The 21497-nt window shown below is 53.0% G+C and overlaps 2 protein-coding genes across 5 annotated transcripts in view; both read right to left on the bottom strand.

The window, feature by feature from the left end:
* GDPD3 (glycerophosphodiester phosphodiesterase domain containing 3) overlaps positions 1-1482 on the bottom strand; it is a 35679-nt gene extending 34197 nt beyond the window's left edge. Inside the window, exon 1 of one of the 2 annotated variants that reach the window (XM_075318553.1) lies at positions 1060-1482. In XM_075318553.1, the coding sequence (XP_075174668.1) occupies positions 1060-1068 (9 nt within the window). In that variant the 5' untranslated portion in view covers positions 1069-1482. The remainder of the gene's footprint in view (positions 1-1059) is intronic. The other variant, XM_075318552.1, reaches the window with a different exon arrangement.
* A 5810-nt stretch (positions 1483-7292) lies between these two features.
* On the bottom strand, positions 7293-13875 carry NUDT9 (nudix hydrolase 9). 3 transcript variants are annotated; one of them, XM_075318549.1, is made up of 9 exons: positions 13737-13875; positions 13095-13166; positions 12704-12916; positions 10183-10278; positions 10016-10102; positions 9834-9945; positions 8686-8829; positions 8405-8489; positions 7293-8328 (listed from the first exon to the last, which is right to left on the bottom strand). In XM_075318549.1, exons 1-9 carry the CDS (start codon positions 13856-13858, stop codon positions 8183-8185), a joined length of 1077 nt encoding a protein of 358 aa, XP_075174664.1. In that variant the 5' UTR covers positions 13859-13875; the 3' UTR covers positions 7293-8182. The 3 variants fall into 3 exon arrangements, with proteins under 3 accessions (XP_075174664.1, XP_075174666.1, XP_075174665.1); XM_075318551.1 differs by lacking the exon at positions 8686-8829; XM_075318550.1 differs by lacking the exon at positions 13095-13166.
* Positions 13876-21497: the final 7622 nt, after the last annotated feature.

Raw genomic sequence — 21497 nt, 5'->3', positions numbered from 1 at the left:
ACACTGCGTCCTCTACTGCCACACGGCGTCCTCTACTGCCACACAGCGTCCTCTACTACCACACGGCGTCCTCTACTGCCACAGGGGAGCCTCTACTGCCACACTGCGTCCTCTACTGCCACACTGCGTCCTCTACTGCCACACTGCGTCCTCTACTGCCACACGGCATCCTCTACTACCACACTGCGTCCTGTACTGCCACACTGCATCCTCTACTACCACACTGCGTCCTCTACTGCCACAGGGGAGCCTCTACTGCCACACTGCGTCCTCTACTGCCACACTGCGTCCTCTACTGCCACACTGCGTCCTCTACTGCCACACGGCATCCTCTACTACCACACTGCGTCCTGTACTGCCACACTGCATCCTCTACTACCACACTGCGTCCTCTACTGCCACACTGCATCCTCTACTACCACACTGCATCCTCTACTACCACACTGCGTCCTGTACTGCCACACTGCATCCTCTACTACCACACTGCGTCCTCTACTGCCACACTGCATCCTCTACTACCACACTGCGTCCTCTACTACCACACTGCATCCTCTACTGCCACACTGCATCCTCTACTACCACACTGCGTCCTGTACTGCCACACTGCATCCTCTACTACCACACTGCGTCCTCTACTGCCACACTGCATCCTCTACTGCCACAGGGCGTCCTCTACTGCCACGGGCATCTTCTACCCTTCACACCACGGCCACATTGTGCATATTCGCTCACTCCGTGTGTGGCTATCCTGGTAGAGGATTATCTATTGACCTGGCATCTAACGTCCTTAGACACAGCACACGCCCTGCACTGATCCACGCTGTGTATTCCTGCCCTGGTACATAATGCCAGCTCTTCCTCTGGCACTACGCTTTTGTAGCCTAGTGTTAGGTGAAAGCACCTACCTGGTTACCCCTGCTCCGCTCCTGGCACACTGACACTGCCCTGGCCTCCGTCCTCCCGGACCAATGTACCCATCACAATGCCAGCGCAGGGTTTAGTGCATTTGTCATTGGCACAGCCTCCTCCTCCAGCCACAGATAATAATTTGCTCCTCACCTGGCGCATGGTATCTCCTCCTGCCCTGGCACAGTCTCTGCCCCTCGGTTTGGCACAGTCTCTGCCCCTCGGTTTGGCACAGTCTCTGCCCCTCGTTTTGGCACAGTCTCTGCCCCTCGGTTTGGCTCAGTCTCTGTCCCTCGGTTTGGCACAGTCTCTGTCCCTCGGTTTCGCGGTCTTTGCCCCTTAGCTTGGCACAGTCTCTTCCCTTCAGTTTGGCACAGTCTCTGACCCCTGGTTTGGCACAGTCTCTGCCCCTCGGTTTGGCACAGTCTCTGCCCCTTGGTTTGGCACAGTCTCTGCCCCTGGGTTTGGCTTAGTCTCTGCCCTTGGTTTGGCACAGCCTCTGCCCCTCGTTTTAGCTCGGTCTCTGCCCCTCGGTTTGGCACGGTCTCTGCCCCTCGGTTTGGCACGGTCTCTGCCCCTCAGTTTGGCACGGTCTCTGCCCGTCAGTTTGGCACGGTCTCTGCCCCTCAGTTTGGCACGGTCTCTGCCCCTCGGTTTGGCACGGTCTCTGCCCCTCGGTTTGGCACGGTCTCTGCACCTCGGTTTGGCACGGTCTCTGCCCCTCGGTTTGGCACGGTCTCTGCCCCTCGGTTTGGCACGGTCTCTTCCCCTCGGTTTGGCACGGTCTCTTCCCTTCAGTTTGGCACGGTCTCTGCCCCTCGGTTTGGCACGGTCTCTGCCCCTCGGTTTGGCACGGTCTCTGCCCCTCAGTTTGGCACAGTCTCTGCCCCTCGGTTTGGCACGGTCTCTGCCCCTCGGTTTGGCACGGTCTCTGCCCCTCGGTTTGGCACGGTCTCTGCCCCTCGGTTTGGCACGGTCTCTGCACCTCGGTTTGGCTTGGTCTCTGCCCCTCGGTTTGGCACGGTCTCTGCCCCTCGGTTTGGCACGGTCTCTTCCCCTCGGTTTGGCACGGTCTCTTCCCTTCAGTTTGGCACAGTCTCTGCCCCTCAGTTTGGCTCAGTCTCTGCCCCTCGGTTTGGCTCAGTCTCTGCCCCTCGGTTTGGCTCAGTCGTCACACCTGCCGCACAGTGCTGGATCTTCTTACCTGGCACAGAGTAGTCGGTCCTGTGGGCAGTATGTGGGCACAGTCGTCTACTCTCCTGGTACACCGGGCTGTCAGGAGCTGGCACTGCGCCCCACAGCTGCGCCCTCTTTCTACCTGCTCTGTGGATTGGAAGGGAATGCTGCAGCTCAGCAGATACCGAGCTGACAATCAGCAGTTTTTGATGATGGCCCCTGATCAGGAGGGGGGTGCATGCGGTGCCCCTGGCATGATGACCGTGTCCCCAGAGAGGGGCATATAATCCTGACTGCACTGAGCTGCTCTGGCAGCTATGAGGTTAATTCCCGTGTGACACACCTGTACACATTCCAGGCAGGTACATACCTGCAGCCGCCCACAGGACCACAACCAGTTTGGGCAGTGACCAGGGATGGGGCGGCCGGACCCCCCCCCCACCACCTGTCCTGCAGCTACCGGCTCCACGTCATGACCAGCGGGCACTGTGCTGAGGTATCAGTGATACTGTCTGCTGAGCCGTGTATCTAATCCTCTCCTGTGTGATACTGTCTGCTGAGCCGTGTGTCTAATCCTCTCCTGTGTGATACTGTCTGCTGAGCTGTGTATCTAATCCTCTGCTGTGTGATACTGTGCTGAGCCGTGTATCTAATCCTCTCCTGTGTGATACTGTCTGCTGAGCTGTGTATCTAATCCTCTCCTGTGTGATACTGTCTGCTGAGCCGTGTGTCTAATCCTCTCCTGTGTGATACTGTCTGCTGAGCCGTGTATCTAATCCTCTCCTGTGTGATACTGTCTGCTGAGCTGTGTATCTAATCCTCTCCTGTGTGATACTGTCTGCTGAGCCGTGTATCTTATCCTCTCCTGTGTGATACTGTCTGCTGAGCCCTGTATCTAATCCTATCCTGTGTGATACTGTCTGCTGAGCCGTGTATCTAATCCTCTCCTGTGTGATAGTCTGCTGAGCCGTGTATCTAATCCTCTCCTGTGTGATACTGTCTGCTGAGCCATGTACCTAATCCTCTCCTGTGTGATACTGTCTGCTGAGCCGTGTATCTAATCCTCTCCTGTGTGATACTGCCTGCTGAGCCGTGTATCTAATCCTCTCCTGTGTGATACTGTCTGCTGAGCTATGTATCTAATCCTCTCCTGTGTGATACTGTCTGCTGAGCTGTGTAGCTAATCCTCTCCTGTGTGATACTGTCTGCTGAGCCGTGCTGCTGAGCCGTGTATCTAATCCTCTCCTGTGTGATACTGTCTGCTGAGCCGTGTGTCTAATCCTCTCCTGTGTGATACTGTCTGCTGAGCCGTGTATCTAATCCTCTCCTGTGTGATACTGTCTGCTGAGCCGTGTATCTAATCCTCTCCTGTGTGATACTGTCTGCTGAGCCATGTATCTAATCCTATCCTGTGTGATACTGTCTGCTGAGCCGTGTATCTAATCCTCTCCTGTGTGATACTGTCTGCTGAGCCGTGTATCTAATCCTCTCCTGTGTGATACTGTGTGCTGAGCCATGTATCTAATCCTATCCTGTGTGATACTGTCTGCTGAGCCGTGTATCTAATCCTCTCCTGTGTGATACTGTCTGCTGAGCCATGTATCTAATCCTATCCTGTGTGATACTGTCTGCTGAGCTTTGTATCTAATCCTCACCTGTGTGATACTGTCTGTTGAGCCGTGTATCTAATCCTCTCCTGTGTGATACTGTCTGCTGAGCCGTGTATCTAATCCTCTCCTGTGTGATACTGTCTGCTGAGCCGTGTATCTAATCCTCTCCTGTGTGATACTGTCTGCTGAGCCGTGTATCTAATCCTCTCCTGTGTGATACTGTCTGCTGAGCCGTGTATCTAATCCTCTCCTGTGTGATACTGTCTGCTGAGCCATGTATCTAATCCTATCCTGTGTGATACTGTCTGCTGAGCCGTGTATCTAATCCTCTCCTGTGTGATACTGTCTGCTGAGCCATGTATCTAATCCTATCCTGTGTGATACTGTCTGCTGAGCTGTGTATCTAATCCTCACCTGTGTGATACTGTCTGTTGAGCCGTGTATCTAATCCTCTCCTGTGTGATACTGTCTGCTGAGCCGTGTATCTAATCCTCTCCTGTGTGATACTGTCTGCTGAGCCATGTATCTAATCCTCTCCTGTGTGATACTGTCTGCTGAGCCGTGTATCTAATCCTCTCCTGTGTGATACTGTCTGCTGAGCCGTGTATCTAATCCTCTCCTGTGTGATACTGTCTGCTGAGCCATGTAGCTAATCCTCTCCTGTGTGATACTGTCTGCTGAGCCGTGTATCTAATCCTCTCCTGTGTGATACTGTCTGCTGAGCCGTGTAATCTAATCCTCTCCTGTGTGATACTGTCTGCTGAGCCATGTATCTAATCCTCTCCTGTGTGATACTGTCTGCTGAGCCGTGTAGCTAATCCTCTCCTGTGTGATACTGTCTGCTGAGCCGTGTATCTAATCCTCTCCTGTGTGATACTGTCTGCTGAGCCGTGTATCTAATCCTCTCCTGTGTGATACTGTCTGCTGAGCTGTGTATCTAATCCTCTCCTGTGTGATACTGTCTGCTGAGCTGTGTATCTAATCCTATCCTGTGTGATACTGTCTGCTGAGCTGTGTATCTAATCCTCTCCTGTGTGATACTGTCTGCTGAGCTGTGTATCTAATCCTCTCCTGTGTGATACTGTCTGCTGAGCCGTGTATCTAATCCGCTCCTGTGTGATACTGTCTGCTGAGCCGTGTATCTAATCCTCTCCTGTGTGATACTGTCTGCTGAGCTGTGTATCTAATCCTATCCTGTGTGATACTGTCTGCTGAGCTGTGTATCTAATCCTCTCCTGTGTGATACTGTCTGCTGAGCTGTGTATCTAATCCTATCCTGTGTGATACCGTCTGCTGAGCCGTGTATCTAATCCTCTCCTGTGTGATACTGTCTGCTGAGCTGTGTATCTAATCCTATCCTGTGTGATATTGTCTGCTGAGCCGTGTATCTAATCCTCTCCTGTGTGATACCGTGTATCTAGTACAGGAGATTATAACTTCAGGCCATACATACTCAACTCATAGCAACCCATAGGCCCATAGCAACCAGCACTCTGCACTCTAGTTTGCAGAAATCTGATTGGCTGCACGTAACAAGAGATCTGATTGGCTGCACGTAACAACCAACCAAAGTCAGGCTTCATTATTCCAGCACAGCTTAGAAGGCGGCATCTGATTGGGTGCTGTGAGCACTTATTAGGAAATGTGTCAGGTGCCCCTCAGCAGTGCGGTGGCCGGCTCTGGGGGGAGCTGCTCCCCGACTGACGAATACAATCAGAGAAGTGCAGTAAAGACTGACAACGACGGGCACAGCTCACCAGGTACCGACATCCACCACAAACACAGCTCTGGGGCCCGTAATGTCGGCTCTGGGGCCCGTGATGCCGGCTCTGGGGCCCGTAATGTCTGCTCTGGGGCCCGTGATGCCGGCTCTGGGGCACGTAATGTCGGCTCTGGGGCACGTAATGTCGGCTCTGGGGCCCGTAATGTCGGCTCTGGGGCACGTAATGTCGGCTCTGGGGCACGTAATGTCGGCTCTGGGGCACGTAATGTCGGCTCTGGGGCCCGTAATGCCGGCTCTGGGGCCCGTAATGTCGGCTCTGGGGCCCGCAATGTCGGCTCTGGGGCCCGCAATGTCGGCTCTGGGGCACGTAATGTCTGCTCTGGGACCCGTAATGTCTGCTCTGGGGCCCGTAATGCCGGCTCTGGGGCCCGTAATGCCGGCTCTGGGGCCCGTAATGCCGGCTCTGGGGCACGTAATGTCGGCTCTGGGGCACGTAATGTCGGCTCTGGGGCCCGTAATGCCGGCTCTGGGGCCCGTAATGCCGGCTCTGGGGCCCGTAATGCCGGCTCTGGGGCCCGTAATGTCGGCTCTGGGGCCCGTAATGTCGGCTCTGCGGCCCGTAATGCCGGCTCTGGGGCACGTAATGCCGGCTCTGGGGCCCGTAATGCCGGCTCTGGGGCCCGTAATGTCGGCTCTGGGGCCCGTAATGCCGGCTCTGGGGCCCGTAATGCCGGCTCTGGGGCCCGTAATGTCGGCTCTGGGGCCCGTAATGCTGGCTCTGGGGCACGTAATGTCGGCTCTGGGGCCCGCAATGTCGGCTCTGGGGCCCGCAATGTCGGCTCTGGGGCCCGCAATGTCGGCTCTGGGGCCCGCAATGTCGGCTCTGGGGCACGTAATGTCGGCTCTGGGGCCCGCAATGTCGGCTCTGGGGCCCGTAATGTCTGCTCTGGGGCCCGTAATGTCTGCTCTGGGGCCCGTAATGCCGGCTCTGGGGCCCGTAATGCCGGCTCTGGGGCACGTAATGCCGGCTCTGGGGCACGTAATGTCTGCTCTGGGGCCCGTAATGCCGGCTCTGGGGCCCGTAATGCCGGCTCTGGGGCCCGTAATGCCGGCTCTGGGGCCCGTAATGTCTGCTCTGGGGCCCGTAATGTCGGCTCTGGGGCCCGTAATGTCGGCTCTGGGGCCCGTAATGCCGGCTCTGGGTCCCGTAATGCCGGCTCTGGGGCACGTAATGTCTGCTCTGGGGCCCGTAATGCCGGCTCTGGGGCCCGTAATGTCGGCTCTGGGGCCCGTAATGCCGGCTCTGGGGCCCGTAATGCCGGCTCTGGGGCTTGTGCTATGGCCGGAGGACGGACGGTGCTGTGACAGTAATCACTCCGAGGCACAGTACGAGATCGGAAATAACCCCTTACATGCCACATCTAATAGCGATCGCCGCATCTCGGCGGTTAGAGGGCAGTTACCTGATCGCCATGGCAACGTAACGGTCCCACACGCGAGTCTAGGGCGGCGTTCTCTCTTGTTTTACCCCTAATTTATAAAATTTCAGCAAAAACAGCCCAACACTGAGTTACAGCCTTCACTGACCTCCGGAGCTGCACTCCCTATACCTCTAATTGTTATTGGAAACCGTCAGCATGCATGTCATCAGACAAACCTCCTGTAACCAGCAGGGAATGCTGGGAGCTCAGAAGCGGCAGAATTGTGATTGCAGCTCTGGAGCATATCTAACATCAAGTTTTAAGGGGTGGAAGGTGAACGTGACCCCGGGGGGGCAGCACGGGTGGGTGAGGGGTGCAGTGTTCCTGGGTGGAGTCCCCCTCCCCGGGCAGCGGTTGCACAATCTTTTCCCGGAGACCTGAATGAACACGACGGCAATCAGGAAATTTCCATTTTATTACATTCCAAAGGTTGGCAATGACGGACGTCTCCTCCCCGGGCCGAGAGCAGATAGTGAACCCGGTGACGGGGGGGCTGGAGATACCCGCTGCCGAGGTGATGGAGGGGGGCTGGAGATACCCGCTGCCGAGGTGACGGGGGGGCTGGAGATACCCGCTGCTGAGGTGACGGGGGGGGGGGGGGACCCGCTGCCGAGGTGACGGGGGGGCTGGAGATACCCGCTGCCGAGGTGACGGGGGGGCTGGAGATACCCGCTGCCGAGGTGACGGGGGGGGGGGACCCGCTGCCGAGGTGACGGGGGGGCTGGAGATACCCGCTGCCGAGGTGACGGGGGGGCTGGAGATACCCGCTGCCGAGGTGACGGGGGGGGGACCCGCTGCCTAGGTGACGGGGGGGCTGGAGATACCCGCTGCCGAGGTGACGGAGGGGGGCTGGAGACACCCGCTACCGAGGTGACGGAGGGGGGCTGGAGACACCCGCTGCCGAGGTGACGGAGGGGGGCTGGAGACACCCGCTGCCGAGGTGACGGAGGGGGGGGCTGGGGACACCCGGTAACGGGGGGGATGAAGATACCCGCTGCCGAGGTGAGGGGGTGGGGCTGGAGATACCCGCTGGCGAAGTGACGGGGGGGAGGGTTGGAGATACCCGCTGGCGAAGTGACGGGGGGGAGGGTTGGAGATACCCGCTGGCGAGGTGACAGGGGGGGGGAATTGGAGATACCCGCTGCCAAGGTGACGGGGGGGTTGGAGATACCTGCTGCCAAGGTGACGGGGGGTTGGAGATACCCGCGGGATGGCAACTGCTGTCCGCCACACACGGGCAGAACAAGGCTTCCAACAGGGACCAGATGGGCAAACTGTGCCGCTGACTACCAGTGGGCGTCCCTCTTCTCTGCCGCTATCTGTAGGAAGTGGGCATGGTTGGCATACAGGCTGCGGCTGCCGCTGACGTCCACCCACTGCACCTTGCCCGCGTCGTCCCCGGCTTCTAAGGCCAACTTGTCCAGGATGTGCCCTGATGGGAGACAGCGAACACCGGCATCAGAAGACACAACAGCGGGCACAAGATAACACCGCACCGACATACCCACCCGTGTCATCGTGGTAATTCACAGCCTGCGTCTCCATCCAGGCGTTGTCCGTGTTACGGGGGTCGTCCACATACCCCCTGTATATCTGCAATGAACGGTCACACACAGAATTCAGCTCATCCTGGGCCTCCTGCTTCATGAACATCATACCATTGCAGTAAAGACTGACACAAGCAAAAAGAGAAAGGTGGTAATCACATTCACCAACAGCAAGCAGAGAAATAGACTGGACACCCCGATATCAATGAGCACCCCCCGAAAATGGAGCCAGGGACCATTACCAGCAAGTGCTCCTGAGAGAAGAGGCTCTGGATTCTCTGCTCAGTGTCAGGCTGCTCCCCGCAGCTCTCCAGAGAGTTCAGCGCCTCCTCACAGAACTCCCTGCGCAGCGTCGCCGTCACCAGCTCCCCCGGATCCACCATCCCCTGCAAGACATAGAGGGGCCATCCAGAAAGCAGAAAATATGCACATAGGAGCAGTATTATAGTAGTTATATTCTTGTACATAGGGGCAGTATTATAGTAGTTATATTCTTGTATATAAGGGCAGTATTATAGTAGTTATATTCTTGTACATAGGAGCAGTATTATAGCAGTTATATTCCTGTATATAGGGGGCAGTATTATAGCAGTTATATTCCTGTACATAGGGGCAGTATTATAGTAGTTATATTCTTGTACATAGGAGCAGTATTATAGTAGTTATATTCCTGTACATAGGGGCAGTATTATAGTAGTTATATTCTTGTACATAGGGGGCAGTATTATAGTAGTTATATTCTTGTACATAGGGGGCAGTATTATAGTAGTTATATTCTTGTATATAGGAGCAGTATTATAGTAGTTATATTCCTGTATATAGGGGGCGGTATTATAGTAGTTATATTCTTGTACATAGGGGGCAGTATTATAGTAGTTATATTCTTGTATATAGGGGGCAGTATTATAGTAGTTATATTCTTGTACATAGGGGCAGTATTATAGTAGTTATATTCTTGTATATAGGGGGCAGTATTATAGTAGTTATATTCTTGTACATAGGGGGCAGTATTATAGTAGTTATATTCTTGTACATAGGGGCAGTATTATAGTAGTTATATTCTTGTATATAGGGGGCAGTATTATAGTAGTTATATTCTTGTATATAGGGGGCAGTATTATAGTAGTTATATTCTTGTACATAGGGGCAGTATTATAGTAGTTATATTCTTGTACATAGGGGCAGTATTATAGCAGTTATAGCATTATTCCTCATTACTCCATGCCCTTGGTACATTGGAGGACACAGCAGTCGCACATGTCCAGCTCCTGGTGCTCGGGTTCTGTGTCTGTGAGGTGCGGTGCTGTTGGTGGGGTGACTGTCCGCGCCCCGGTGAGTGGGATCCCCATATTTGCAGCCCCTTGCACACAGCACACACGCTGTCACTCACCCCGGGGATCGCCCACTGCCCGCAGTCCTTCCTCTGTATGGATACAAACTGCAGGACGGGTTTCCCAGTGTCGGGGTGCAGCACCTTCTCCCCTGCAGCATCTCGCTTCCACCTGTAGGGGGAGCTATATGTAAAGCACACTCTGGCATGTTACCTGTTGAGAGCAGTAGTCGTAGGCTCACCTGGTAATGATGGGGTCCGCTGCATGGTTCGGCCCCCATCGCCCCAGCAGTCCTCTCCCTATTATCCCTGTGCGCCCCGTGGGGTTTCTGTGGATTGAAGGCAATGCTCGTGGTCAGATCTTGGTGTAGAGGTGACCGGACCCCCGCTGTAGGTGGTCCGCACTCACCTCGGCCCTCCGTCTGACACCTCATACGTCCTCTCATAGCTGGTTCTCTGCACTTGTCCGTCGAGCGCGTTGTACTGGGGGCAGAAGCCGTCACTGCTGCGGATTACATGGAGAGCCATCCTCAGTGACAAGATTCATCCTACTCCAGTCACATCCAAAGCTGCAATCTGTGAGCTCTCAGGAGGTGTGCTCTTTATTAGAGCCAGCACAGAGCGCGAGCAGCTGGAAGAATTGTGATTGCAGCTCTGGGGGTAACTCACGATCAGTAAAAATATGAATTCTGTAAAGTTTTTACTTACCTGATATTCTTGGAACATCCACGTCGCCCATCCCCAGGGTAGATAATAACTTACTACTCCCTGGGACCCCCCAGAAATCCTGAGAACAGTCTCTGGTGTTCCCCGAGTGAAAAGATGGGTGGTCCTACACCCCCCCATTGCTCCATTTATAAAGGGGTTATCTAGTTTTGTTAAATGGGCAAAATTGCAAAGTGCTTCTCTGTTCTTTAGAGGTTTGGAATATTTAATGCTATTGTTTACTGCTTGTTGCCAAGGTTACCGTCCACCTCTGCAGGTTATCAGCGATGGTCGGTCTCCTAGGCAAGGAGTTCAGCGCTTACAAGCTGTTTGTTATGCAACTTGTAAGCGGCATTTTAAAAGTGGCAGGATTGCTGTAACCAGCCAAGGCCCTCTGCCAGTCTTCATCCTCCCCCCCCCGAGGCAAGCAGAAAGCCGGGGGACAAAGGAGCACTGCGCTCCTGAACGAAAATCATGAGATGCCCCCTATAAACATGGGTGTGCCGGAGCTCAGGAGTGCATTGCTCCTCTGCCTCCCGGACATGGAGACAGCCTGATATACTCAGTGCCAGAGAAGGGATGGACTGGTGACACTCATGTGTGACAAGAGGGCCCCCGTCTCGGGAGCGGTGAAGGCCCCTGTCTCGGGAGCGGTGAGGGCCACGGTCTCGGGAGCGGTGAGGGCCTCCTTCTCAGGAGCGGTGAGGGCCTCCTTCTCGGGAGCGGTGAGGGCCTCCTTCTCGGGAGCGGTGAGGGCCTCCTTCTCAGGAGCGGTGAGGGCCTCCTTCTCGGGAGCGGTGAGGGCCTCCTTCTCGGGAGCGGTGAGGGCCTCCTTCTCGGGAGCGGTGAGGGCCTCCTTCTCGGAAGCGGTGAGGGCCTCCTTCTCGGAAGCGGTGAGGGCCTCCTTCTCGGAAGCGGCGAGGGCCTCCTTCTCGGAAGCGGCGAGGGCCTCCTTCTCGGGAGCGGCGAGGGCCCCCGTCTCGGGAGCGGTGAGGGCCCCCGTCTCGGAAATGGTGAGGTTCCCCGTCTCGGGAGCGGTGAGGGCCCCCCGTCTCGGGAGCGGTGAGGGCCCCCCGTCTCGGGAGCGGTGAGGGCCTCCTTCTCGGGAGCAGTGAGGGCCCCCGTCTCAGGAGAGGTGAGGGTCCCCGTCTCGGGAGCTGTGAGGGCCACGGTCTCAGGAGCGGTGAGGGCCTCCTTCTCGGGAGCGGTGAGGGCATCCTTCTCGGGAGCGGTGAGGGTGCCCTGTCTCGGGAGCAGTGAGGACCCCCGTCTCGGAAGCAGTGAGGGCCCCCGTCTCGGGAGAGGTGAGGGTCCCCGTCTCGGGAGAGGTGAGGGTCCCCGTCTCGGGAGAGGTGAGGGTCCCCGTCTCGGGAGCGGTGAGGGCCCCCCGTCTCGGGAGCGGTGATGGCCCCCGTCTCGGGAGCGGTGAGGGCCCCCGTCTCGGGAGCGGTGAGGGCCCCCGTCTCGGGAGCGGTGAGGGCCCCCGTCTCGGGAGCGGTGAGGGTCCCCGTCTCGGGAGCGGTGAGGGTCCCCGTCTCGGAAATGGTGAGGTTCCCAGTCTCGGGAGGGGTGAGGGTCCCCGTCTCGGGAGCGGTGAGGGTCCCCGTTTCGGGAGCGGTGAGGGTCCCCGTTTCGGGAGCGGTGAGGGTCCCCGTCTCGGGAGCGGTGAGGGTCCCCGTCTCGGAAATGGTGAGTTTCCCAGTCTCGGGAGCGGTGAGGGTCCCCGTCTCGGGAGCGGTGAGGGTCCCCGTCTCGGGAGCGGTGAGGGCCCCCGTCTCGGGAGCGGTGAGGGCCCCCGTCTCGGGAGCGGTGAGGGCCCGTCTCGTGAGCGGTGAGGGCCCCTGTCTCGGGAGCCGTGAGGGTCCCATGGGTGGGTAATAATCTGCGATCTCGGTACAGCCCCTTGTGATATCAGTGGGGATCCTCCTCCAGTTTTGGATAATCTCTGGACACACTCCTGCAGGAGACGGCCGGCGTGCTGCTGACATCTGCGCCCTGTGGTTGTTCCACATTTGTCCACTAGTGGTCCTCGTGACTCAGATCACAGTAGCGGCTTTATACACTAGGGACGCTGCGCTATGTTGCTATAATGCGGAATTTGCGATAAACGCTCCTGACGATGCCGCTGACCCGACACTATGGAAACAGTGACCACATCCCCCCATCCCTGCCCTCGGGGTGTCAGACTAGACAGACAGGTCTGGCGGTTTCCATGCATCTCTCACCTTTGCGGAGGGTCAGCCCAGGGCGGCCGGGCGAGAACGGAAGGGGCCGTGTATTCCACCGGCTGATACTCCGGCCATTCTACCGACCAGCCGACCTTCTCCTGAGGAACCGGCCACCTCTCCACCCGGGAACCTGGGTACGGAGAGGTCAACGCCTTGACGTGAGTCATCATCGCGGGCGCGGGTGGGCCAAACCAGTAAGGCAACAGGTAACTGCGGGAAAAAGAAACGCAACACAACTGAGTCATTATCTGATCATAAAACGCCATCCGGACAGTGACCTGCTCATCCTGAGCCTCCTGATGCACGAATGAAATACAGTAATGTCTGACACAGCGGTATGGAGAGTGGCACTATAATAGTACAGCGTACACAACACAGAGGTGCGCACCTTATGAGCGCAGCAGTGACGGTGGTCGCGATATGGACCCGAGTCATTGCACTGCCCAGCATCTCCGCGTCCCTAGACAGAGGCAGGAAAATGCGACAAGATCACAAAACATGGCTACAGCACGCAAACTGAAACACTCTGTGCTGCGGGACTCCCGCAGATATCCGGGTACAATACTGAAGTGCCGCCCTCAGCCTCACGAGAGGCCCCTCATTCCGGGTTAGAAGGCGTAACATCCCCCCCTCCGCCTGTGTTTACTTCCCCATGGCGAGGACATCACAGGTATACATGTGACCGCTCCAGCCAATTACCAGCCTCCGTGGTGAAGGCACAAGACCAGTGATTGGCTGCTATGGTCACATGATCTCTGTAAACAATGCCTGGAAGGGGCCATTATAGCAGTGGGGGGAGGATTAAACAGGTGAAAATGTCCAATATCGGTCAGATGTTACCTCACCATGGCCATCAGTGTAGTCAGTGGTCACCATGGTGACTGGGTGATGGCTGTACACAGAGGGGCACGGGTGTATGCTAAGTGGGGTGCTATGAGGCCACTACAAGCAATTCCCCAGGGTGATTGGTGGAAATAAATGTCAATCAAGCGCAGCGCGGAGTTGATTCGGCGGATGGCACCGCACTTACCTGCCGCCAGTGCCAGGAGCGCTGTGATTGGTCGGGAGTGAACGGCGCTGAGCGCGGAGCCCGAATACAACGCACCCGGTCCGGAACAGGTGAGTGGCGCAAGCAGGCAGCCGGAGGGACATACTGCGCAGGCGCAGATCAGACGGCTACGCCTGCTGGTCCCATGGTAACGGCCCGTTGACACAGTGGGCGGGGCGTGGTCTTTGCTGGGCGGGAATTTGTTAGAGGCGGCTCTTCTGTGACAGGAGCTTGTTCTGAGGTAAATGTGAGAGGACTCGGCGGCTGCGGGCGCTGAGAGCGGGTAATGACACGTGCCAGGACCAGGAGGGCGCAGATATAGGGAGATAATGTAGGTACATGTCACCAGAGGCATTATATGTCAGCTTACCTCAAAAGTACAGTGTGTGGTGGAGAAATGGAGGAGAAATCACTAATGGTGAGCGAGCACTACCGTGTACGATACTCATAACTAGCTATGAGCGAGCACTACCGTGTACGATACTCATAACTAGCTATGAGCGAGCACTACCGTGTACGATACTCATAACTAGCTATGAGCGAGCGCTACCGTGTACGATACTCATAACTAGCTATAAGCGAGCACTACCGTGTACGATAATCATAACTAGCTATGAGCCAGCACTACCGTGTACGATAATCATAACTAGCTATGAGCCAGCACTACCGTGTACAATAATCATAACTAGCTATGAGCGAGCACTACCGTGTACGGTACTCATAACTAGCTATGAGCGAGCACTACCGTGTACGATAATCATAACTAGCTATGAGCGAGCACTACCGTGTACGATAATCATAACTAGCTATAAGCGAGCACTACCGTGTACGATAATCATAACTAGCTATGAGCGAGCACTACCGTGTACGATAATCATAACTAGCTATGAGCGAGCACTACCGTGTACGATACTCATAACTAGCTATGAGCGAGCACTACCATGTACGATACTCATAACTAGCTATGAGCGAGCACTACCGTGTACGATACTCATAACTAGCTATGAGCGAGCACTACCGTGTACGATAATCATAACTAGTGATGAGCGAGCACTACCGTGTACGATACTCATAACTAGCTATGAGCGAGCACTACCGTGTACGATAATCATAACTAGCTATGAGCGAGCACTACCGTGTACGATACTCATAACTAGCTATGAGCGAGCACTACCGTGTACGATACTCATAACTAGCTATGAGCGAGCACTACCGTGTACGATACTCATAACTAGTGATGAGCGAGCACTACCGTGTACGATACTCATAACTAGTGATGAGCGAGCACTACCGTGTACGATAATCATAACTAGTGATGAGCGAGCACTACCGTGTACGGTAATCATAACTAGCTATGAGCGAGCACTACCGTGTACGATACTCATAACTAGCTATGAGCGAGCACTACCGTGTACGATAATCATAACTAGTGATGAGCGAGCACTACAGTGTACGATAATCATAACTAGCTATGAGCGAGCACTACCGTGTACGGTACTCATAACTAGCTATGAGCGAGCACTACCGTGTACGATACTCATAACTAGCTATGAGCGAGCACTACCGTGTACGATAATCATAACTAGCTATGAGCGAGCACTACCGTGTACGATACTCATAACTAGCTATGAGCGAGCACTACCGTGTACGATAATCATAACTAGTGATGAGCGAGCACTACCGTGTACGATACTCATAACTAGCTATGAGCGAGCACTACCGTGTACGATAATCATAACTAGTGATGAGCGAGCACTACAGTGTACGATAATCATAACTAGCTATGAGCGAGCACTACCGTGTACGGTACTCATAACTAGCTATGAGCGAGCACTACCGTGTACGATACTCATAACTAGCTATGAGCGAGCACTACCGTGTACGATACTCATAACTAGCTATGAGCGAGCACTACCGTGTTCGATAATCATAACTAGCTATAAGTGAGCACTACCGTGTACGATACTCATAACTAGCTATGAGCGAGCACTACCGTGTACGATACTCATAACTAGCTATGAGCGAGCACTACCGTGTACGATAATCATAACTAGCTATGAGCGAGCACTACCGTGTACGATACTCATAACTAGCTATGAGCGAGCACTACCGTGTACGATAATCATAACTAGCTATGAGCGAGCACTACCGTGTACGATACTCATAACTAGCTATGAGCGAGCACTACCGTGTACGATACTCATAACTAGCTATGAGCGAGCACTACCGTGTACGATACTCATAACTAGTGATGAGCGAGCACTACCGTGTACGATACTCATAACTAGTGATGAGCGAGCACTACCGTGTACGATAATCATAACTAGTGATGAGCGAGCACTACCGTGTACGGTAATCATAACTAGCTATGAGCGAGCACTACCGTGTACGATACTCATAACTAGCTATGAGCGAGCACTACCGTGTACGATAATCATAACTAGTGATGAGCGAGCACTACAGTGTACGATAATCATAACTAGCTATGAGCGAGCACTACCGTGTACGGTACTCATAACTAGCTATGAGCGAGCACTACCGTGTACGATACTCATAACTAGCTATGAGCGAGCACTACCGTGTACGATAATCATAACTAGCTATGAGCGAGCACTACCGTGTACGATACTCATAACTAGCTATGAGCGAGCACTACCGTGTACGATAATCATAACTAGTGATGAGCGAGCACTACCGTGTACGATACTCATAACTAGCTATGAGCGAGCACTACCGTGTACGATAATCATAACTAGTGATGAGCGAGCACTACAGTGTACGATAATCATAACTAGCTATGAGCGAGCACTACCGTGTACGGTACTCATAACTAGCTATGAGCGAGCACTACCGTGTACGATACTCATAACTAGCTATGAGCGAGCACTACCGTGTACGATACTCATAACTAGCTATGAGCGAGCACTACCGTGTTCGATAATCATAACTAGCTATAAGTGAGCACTACCGTGTACGATACTCATAACTAGCTATGAGCGAGCACTACCGTGTACGATACTCATAACTAGCTATGAGCGAGCACTACCATGTACAATACTCATAACTAGCTATGAGCGAGCACTACCGTGTACGATACTCATAACTAGCTATGAGCGAGCACTACCGTGTACGATAATCATAACTAGCTATGAGCGAGCACTACCGTGTACGATACTCATAACTAGCTATGAGCGAGCACTACCGTGTACGATAATCATAACTAGTGATGAGCGAGCACTACCGTGTACGATACTCATAACTAGCTATGAGCGAGCACTACCGTGTACGATAATCATAACTAGTGATGAGCGAGCACTACAGTGTACGATAATCATAACTAGCTATGAGCGAGCACTACCGTGTACGGTACTCATAACTAGCTATGAGCGAGCACTACCGTGTACGATACTCATAACTAGCTATGAGCGAGCACTACCGTGTACGATACTCATAACTAGCTATGAGCGAGCACTACCGTGTTCGATAATCATAACTAGCTATAAGTGAGCACTACCGTGTACGATACTCATAACTAGCTATGAGCGAGCACTACCGTGTACGATACTCATAACTAGCTATGAGCGAGCACTACCATGTACAATACTCATAACTAGCTATGAGCGAGCACTACCGTGTACGATACTCATAACTAGGGATGAGCGAGCACTACCGTGTACGGTACTCATAACTAGCTATGAGCGAGCACTACCGTGTACGATACTCATAACTAGCTATGAGCGAGCTCTACCGTGTACTATACTCATAACTAGCTATGAGCGAGCACTACCGTGTACGATACTCATAACTAGCTATGAGCGAGCACTACCGTGTACGATAATCATAACTAGCTATAAGCGAGCACTATCGTGTACGATACTCATAACTAGCTATGAGCGAGCACTACCGTGTACGATACTCATAACTAGCTATGAGCGAGCACTACCGTGTACGATACTCATAACTAGTGATGAGCGAGCACTACCGTGTACGATAATCATAACTAGTGATGAGCGAGCACTACCGTGTACGGTAATCATAACTAGCTATGAGCGAGCACTACCGTGTACGATAATCATAACTAGCTATGAGCGAGCACTACCGTGTACGATAATCATAACTAGCTATGAGCGAGCACTACCGTGTACGATACTCATAACTAGTGATGAGCGAGCACTACCGTGTACGATAATCATAACTAGTGATGAGCGAGCACTACCGTGTACGGTAATCATAACTAGCTATGAGCGAGCACTACCGTGTACGATAATCATAACTAGTGATGAGTGAGCACTACCGCGTACGATAATCATAACTAGCTATGAGCGAGCACTATCGTGTACGATAATCATAACTAGTGATGAGCGAGCACTACCGTGTACGATACTCATAACTAGCTATGAGCGAGCACTACCGTGTACGATACTCATAACTAGCTATGAGCGAGCACTACCGTGTACGATAATCATAACTAGCTATAAGCGAGCACTACCGTGTACGATACTCATAACTAGCTATGAGCGAGCACTACCGTGTACGATACTCATAACTAGCTATGAGCGAGCACTACCGTGTACGATACTCATAACTAGCTATGAGCGAGCACTACCGTGTACGATACTCATAACTAGCTATGAGCGAGCACTACCGTGTACGATAATCATAACTAGGGATGAGCGAGCACTACCGTGTACGGTACTCATAACTAGCTATGAGCGAGCACTACCGTGTACGATACTCATAACTAGCTATGAGCGAGCACTACCGTGTACGATAATCATAACTAGTGATGAGCGAGCACTACCGTGTACGATACTCATAACTAGCTATGAGCGAGCACTACCGTGTACGATAATCATAACTAGCTATAAGCGAGCACTACCGTGTACGATACTCATAACTAGCTATGAGCGAGCACTACCGTGTACGATACTCATAACTAGTGATGAGCGAGCACTACCGTGTACGATAATCATAACTAGTGATGAGCGAACACTACCGTGTACGGTAATCATAACTAGCTATGAGCGAGCACTACCGTGTACGATAATCATAACTAGCTATGAGCGAGCACTACCGTGTACGATAATCATAACTAGCTATAAGCGAGCACTACCGTGTACGATACTCATAACTAGCTATGAGCGAGCACTACCGTGTACGATACTCATAACTAGTGATGAGCGAGCACTACCGTGTACGATAATCATAACTAGTGATGAGCGAGCACTACCGTGTACGGTAATCATAACTAGCTATGAGCGAGCACTACCGTGTACGATAATCATAACTAGTGATGAGTGAGCACTACCGCGTACGATAATCATAACTAGCTATGAGCGAGCACTATCGTGTACGATAATCATAACTAGTGATGAGCGAGCACTACCGTGTACGATACTCATAACTAGCTATGAGCGAGCACTACCGTGTACGATAATCATAACTAGCTATGAGCGAGCACTACCGTGTACGATACTCATAACTAGTGATGAGCGAGCACTACCATGTACGATAATCATAACTAGCTATGAGCGAGCACTACCGTGTACGATAATCATAACTAGCTATGAGCGAGCACTACCGTGTACGATACTCATAACTAGTGATGAGCGAGCACTACCGTGTACGATAATCATAACTAGCTATGAGCGAGCACTACCGTGTACGATACTCATAACTAGTGATGAGCGAGCACTACCGTGTACGATAATCATAACTAGCTATGAGCGAGCACTACCGTGTACGATAATCATAACTAGCTATGAGCGAGCACTACCGTGTACGGTAATCATAACTAGCTATGAGCGAGCACTACCGTGTACGATAATCATAACTAGCTATGAGCGAGCACTACCGTGTACGATAATCATAACTAGCTATGAGCGAGCACTACCGTGTACGGTAATCATAACTAGCTATGAGCGAGCACTACCGTGTACGGTACTCATAACTAGTGATGAGCGAGCACTACCGTGTACGATAATCATAACTAGCTATGAGCGAGCACTACTGTGTACGATACTCATAACTAGTGATGAGCGAGCACTACCGTGTACGGTACTCATAACTAACTATGAGCGAGCACTACCGCGTACGGTACTCATAACTAGTGATGAGTGAGCACTACTGTGTACGATAATCATAACTAGTGATGAGCGAGCACTACCGTGTACGATAATCATAACTAGCTATGAGTGAGCACTACCGTGTACGATACTCGTAACTAGTGATGAGCGAGCACTACCGTGTACGGTACTCATAACTAGTGATGAGCGAGCACTACCGTGTACGGTACTCATAACTAGTGATAAGCGAGCACTACCATGTACGATACTCATAACTAGGGATGAGCGAGCACTACCGTGTACGATACTCATAACTAGTAATGAGTGAGCACTACCGTGTACGATACTCATAACTAGTGATGAGTGAGCACTACCGTGTACGATACTCATAACTAGTGACGAGTGAGCACTACCGTGTACGGTACTCGTAACTAGCAATGAGTGAGCACTACTGTGTACGATACTCATAACTAGTGATGAGCGAGCGCTACTGTGTACGATAATCATAACTAGTGATGAGCGAGCACTACCATGTACGATACTCCTCACTAGTGACGAGCGAGCACTACCGTGTACGGTACTCGTAACTAGCGACGAGTGAGCACTACTGTGTACGATACTCATAACTAGTGATGAGCGAGCGCTACTGTGTACGATACTCATAACTAGTGATGAGCGAGCGCTACCGTGTACGATACTCCTAACTAGTGACGAGCGAGCACTACCATGTACGATACTCCTCACTAGTGACGAGCGAGCACTACCATGTACGATACTCAGAACTAGTTATGAGCGAGCACTACCGTGTACGATACTCATAACTAGTGATGAGCGAGCACTACCGTGTATGGTACTAGTGATAAGTAGGCACTACCGTGTACGGTACTCGTAACTAGTGGTGAGCGAGCACTACCGTGTATGGTACTTATAACTAGTGGTGAGCGAGCACTACCGTGTATGGTACTTATAACTAGTGGTGAGCGAGCACTACCATGTACGGTACTCGTAACTAGTGATAAGCGGGCACTACCGTGTATGGTACTCGTAACCAGTGATGAGCGACCACTACCGTGTACGGAACTGTTAACTAGTGATAAGCGGGCACTACTGTGTATGATACTCGTAACTAGTTATGAGCGAGTGTGGCGCCCTGGACTAGCCAGGTCATCACAGTTACTACAACATGCACCCCCACCCTGAGATAGGCACATCAGCCAGACACAAAATCCTTGTTGCCTCCCTCCAGGGGCTGATGTCCACACCAGGTGGGGTGGAGCCAGGCGGTTGGCCCCACCCACTGAGGAGTTCACAGTCCTGGAGGCGGGAAAAGGAAAGGAGTTTAGTTAGGGAAGTGGAAGAGTGAGGAGTAAAGTGGTAGTAGAGGAGCAAACTGACTGTGTCCGGGTACGTGGCTCGGGCACCGAGAGCAAGGTTGGCAGACGGTAGTGGCCGTCTGCAGGAGAGGCAGATCGACGCGGAACCGTAGGACCGGGGACGGGCGGTGGCCCGCCGGTACCAACTGGGGAGCGAAGTGAAGCCAGCACAAACCAGCAGGGCCTGCGGACCCCGACCAGCCTTGGAGTCGCCGTTAAACAGGTCAAATCCGTTAGTGACCGGAACCCCAGGGGTTTCCAAACAGCCAAGACCCGATTGAAGGCAACCATCCAACCAGCACAAG

Source organism: Anomaloglossus baeobatrachus, chromosome 7 (genome assembly GCF_048569485.1).
Source record: "Anomaloglossus baeobatrachus isolate aAnoBae1 chromosome 7, aAnoBae1.hap1, whole genome shotgun sequence".
Classification (NCBI taxonomy): Eukaryota; Metazoa; Chordata; class Amphibia; order Anura; family Aromobatidae; genus Anomaloglossus; species Anomaloglossus baeobatrachus.
The sequence above is the reverse complement of the archived record's forward strand: the minus strand, read 5'-3'. Positions and strand labels throughout refer to the sequence as shown.

Excerpts from the sequence above, each read along its gene's own strand:
- NUDT9 (XM_075318549.1), bottom strand. The coding sequence starts at position 13,858 with ATGTCCCTCCGGCTGCCTGCTTGCGCCACTCACCTGTTCCGGACCGGG. Across the intron at positions 13,167-13,736 it reads GCTCCTGGCACTGGCGGCAG|GGACGCGGAGATGCTGGGCA; the intron begins GTAAGTGCGGTG and ends GCCTCTGTCTAG. Across the intron at positions 8,329-8,404 it reads GAATTACCACGATGACACGG|GGCACATCCTGGACAAGTTG; the intron begins GTGGGTATGTCG and ends GTCTCCCATCAG.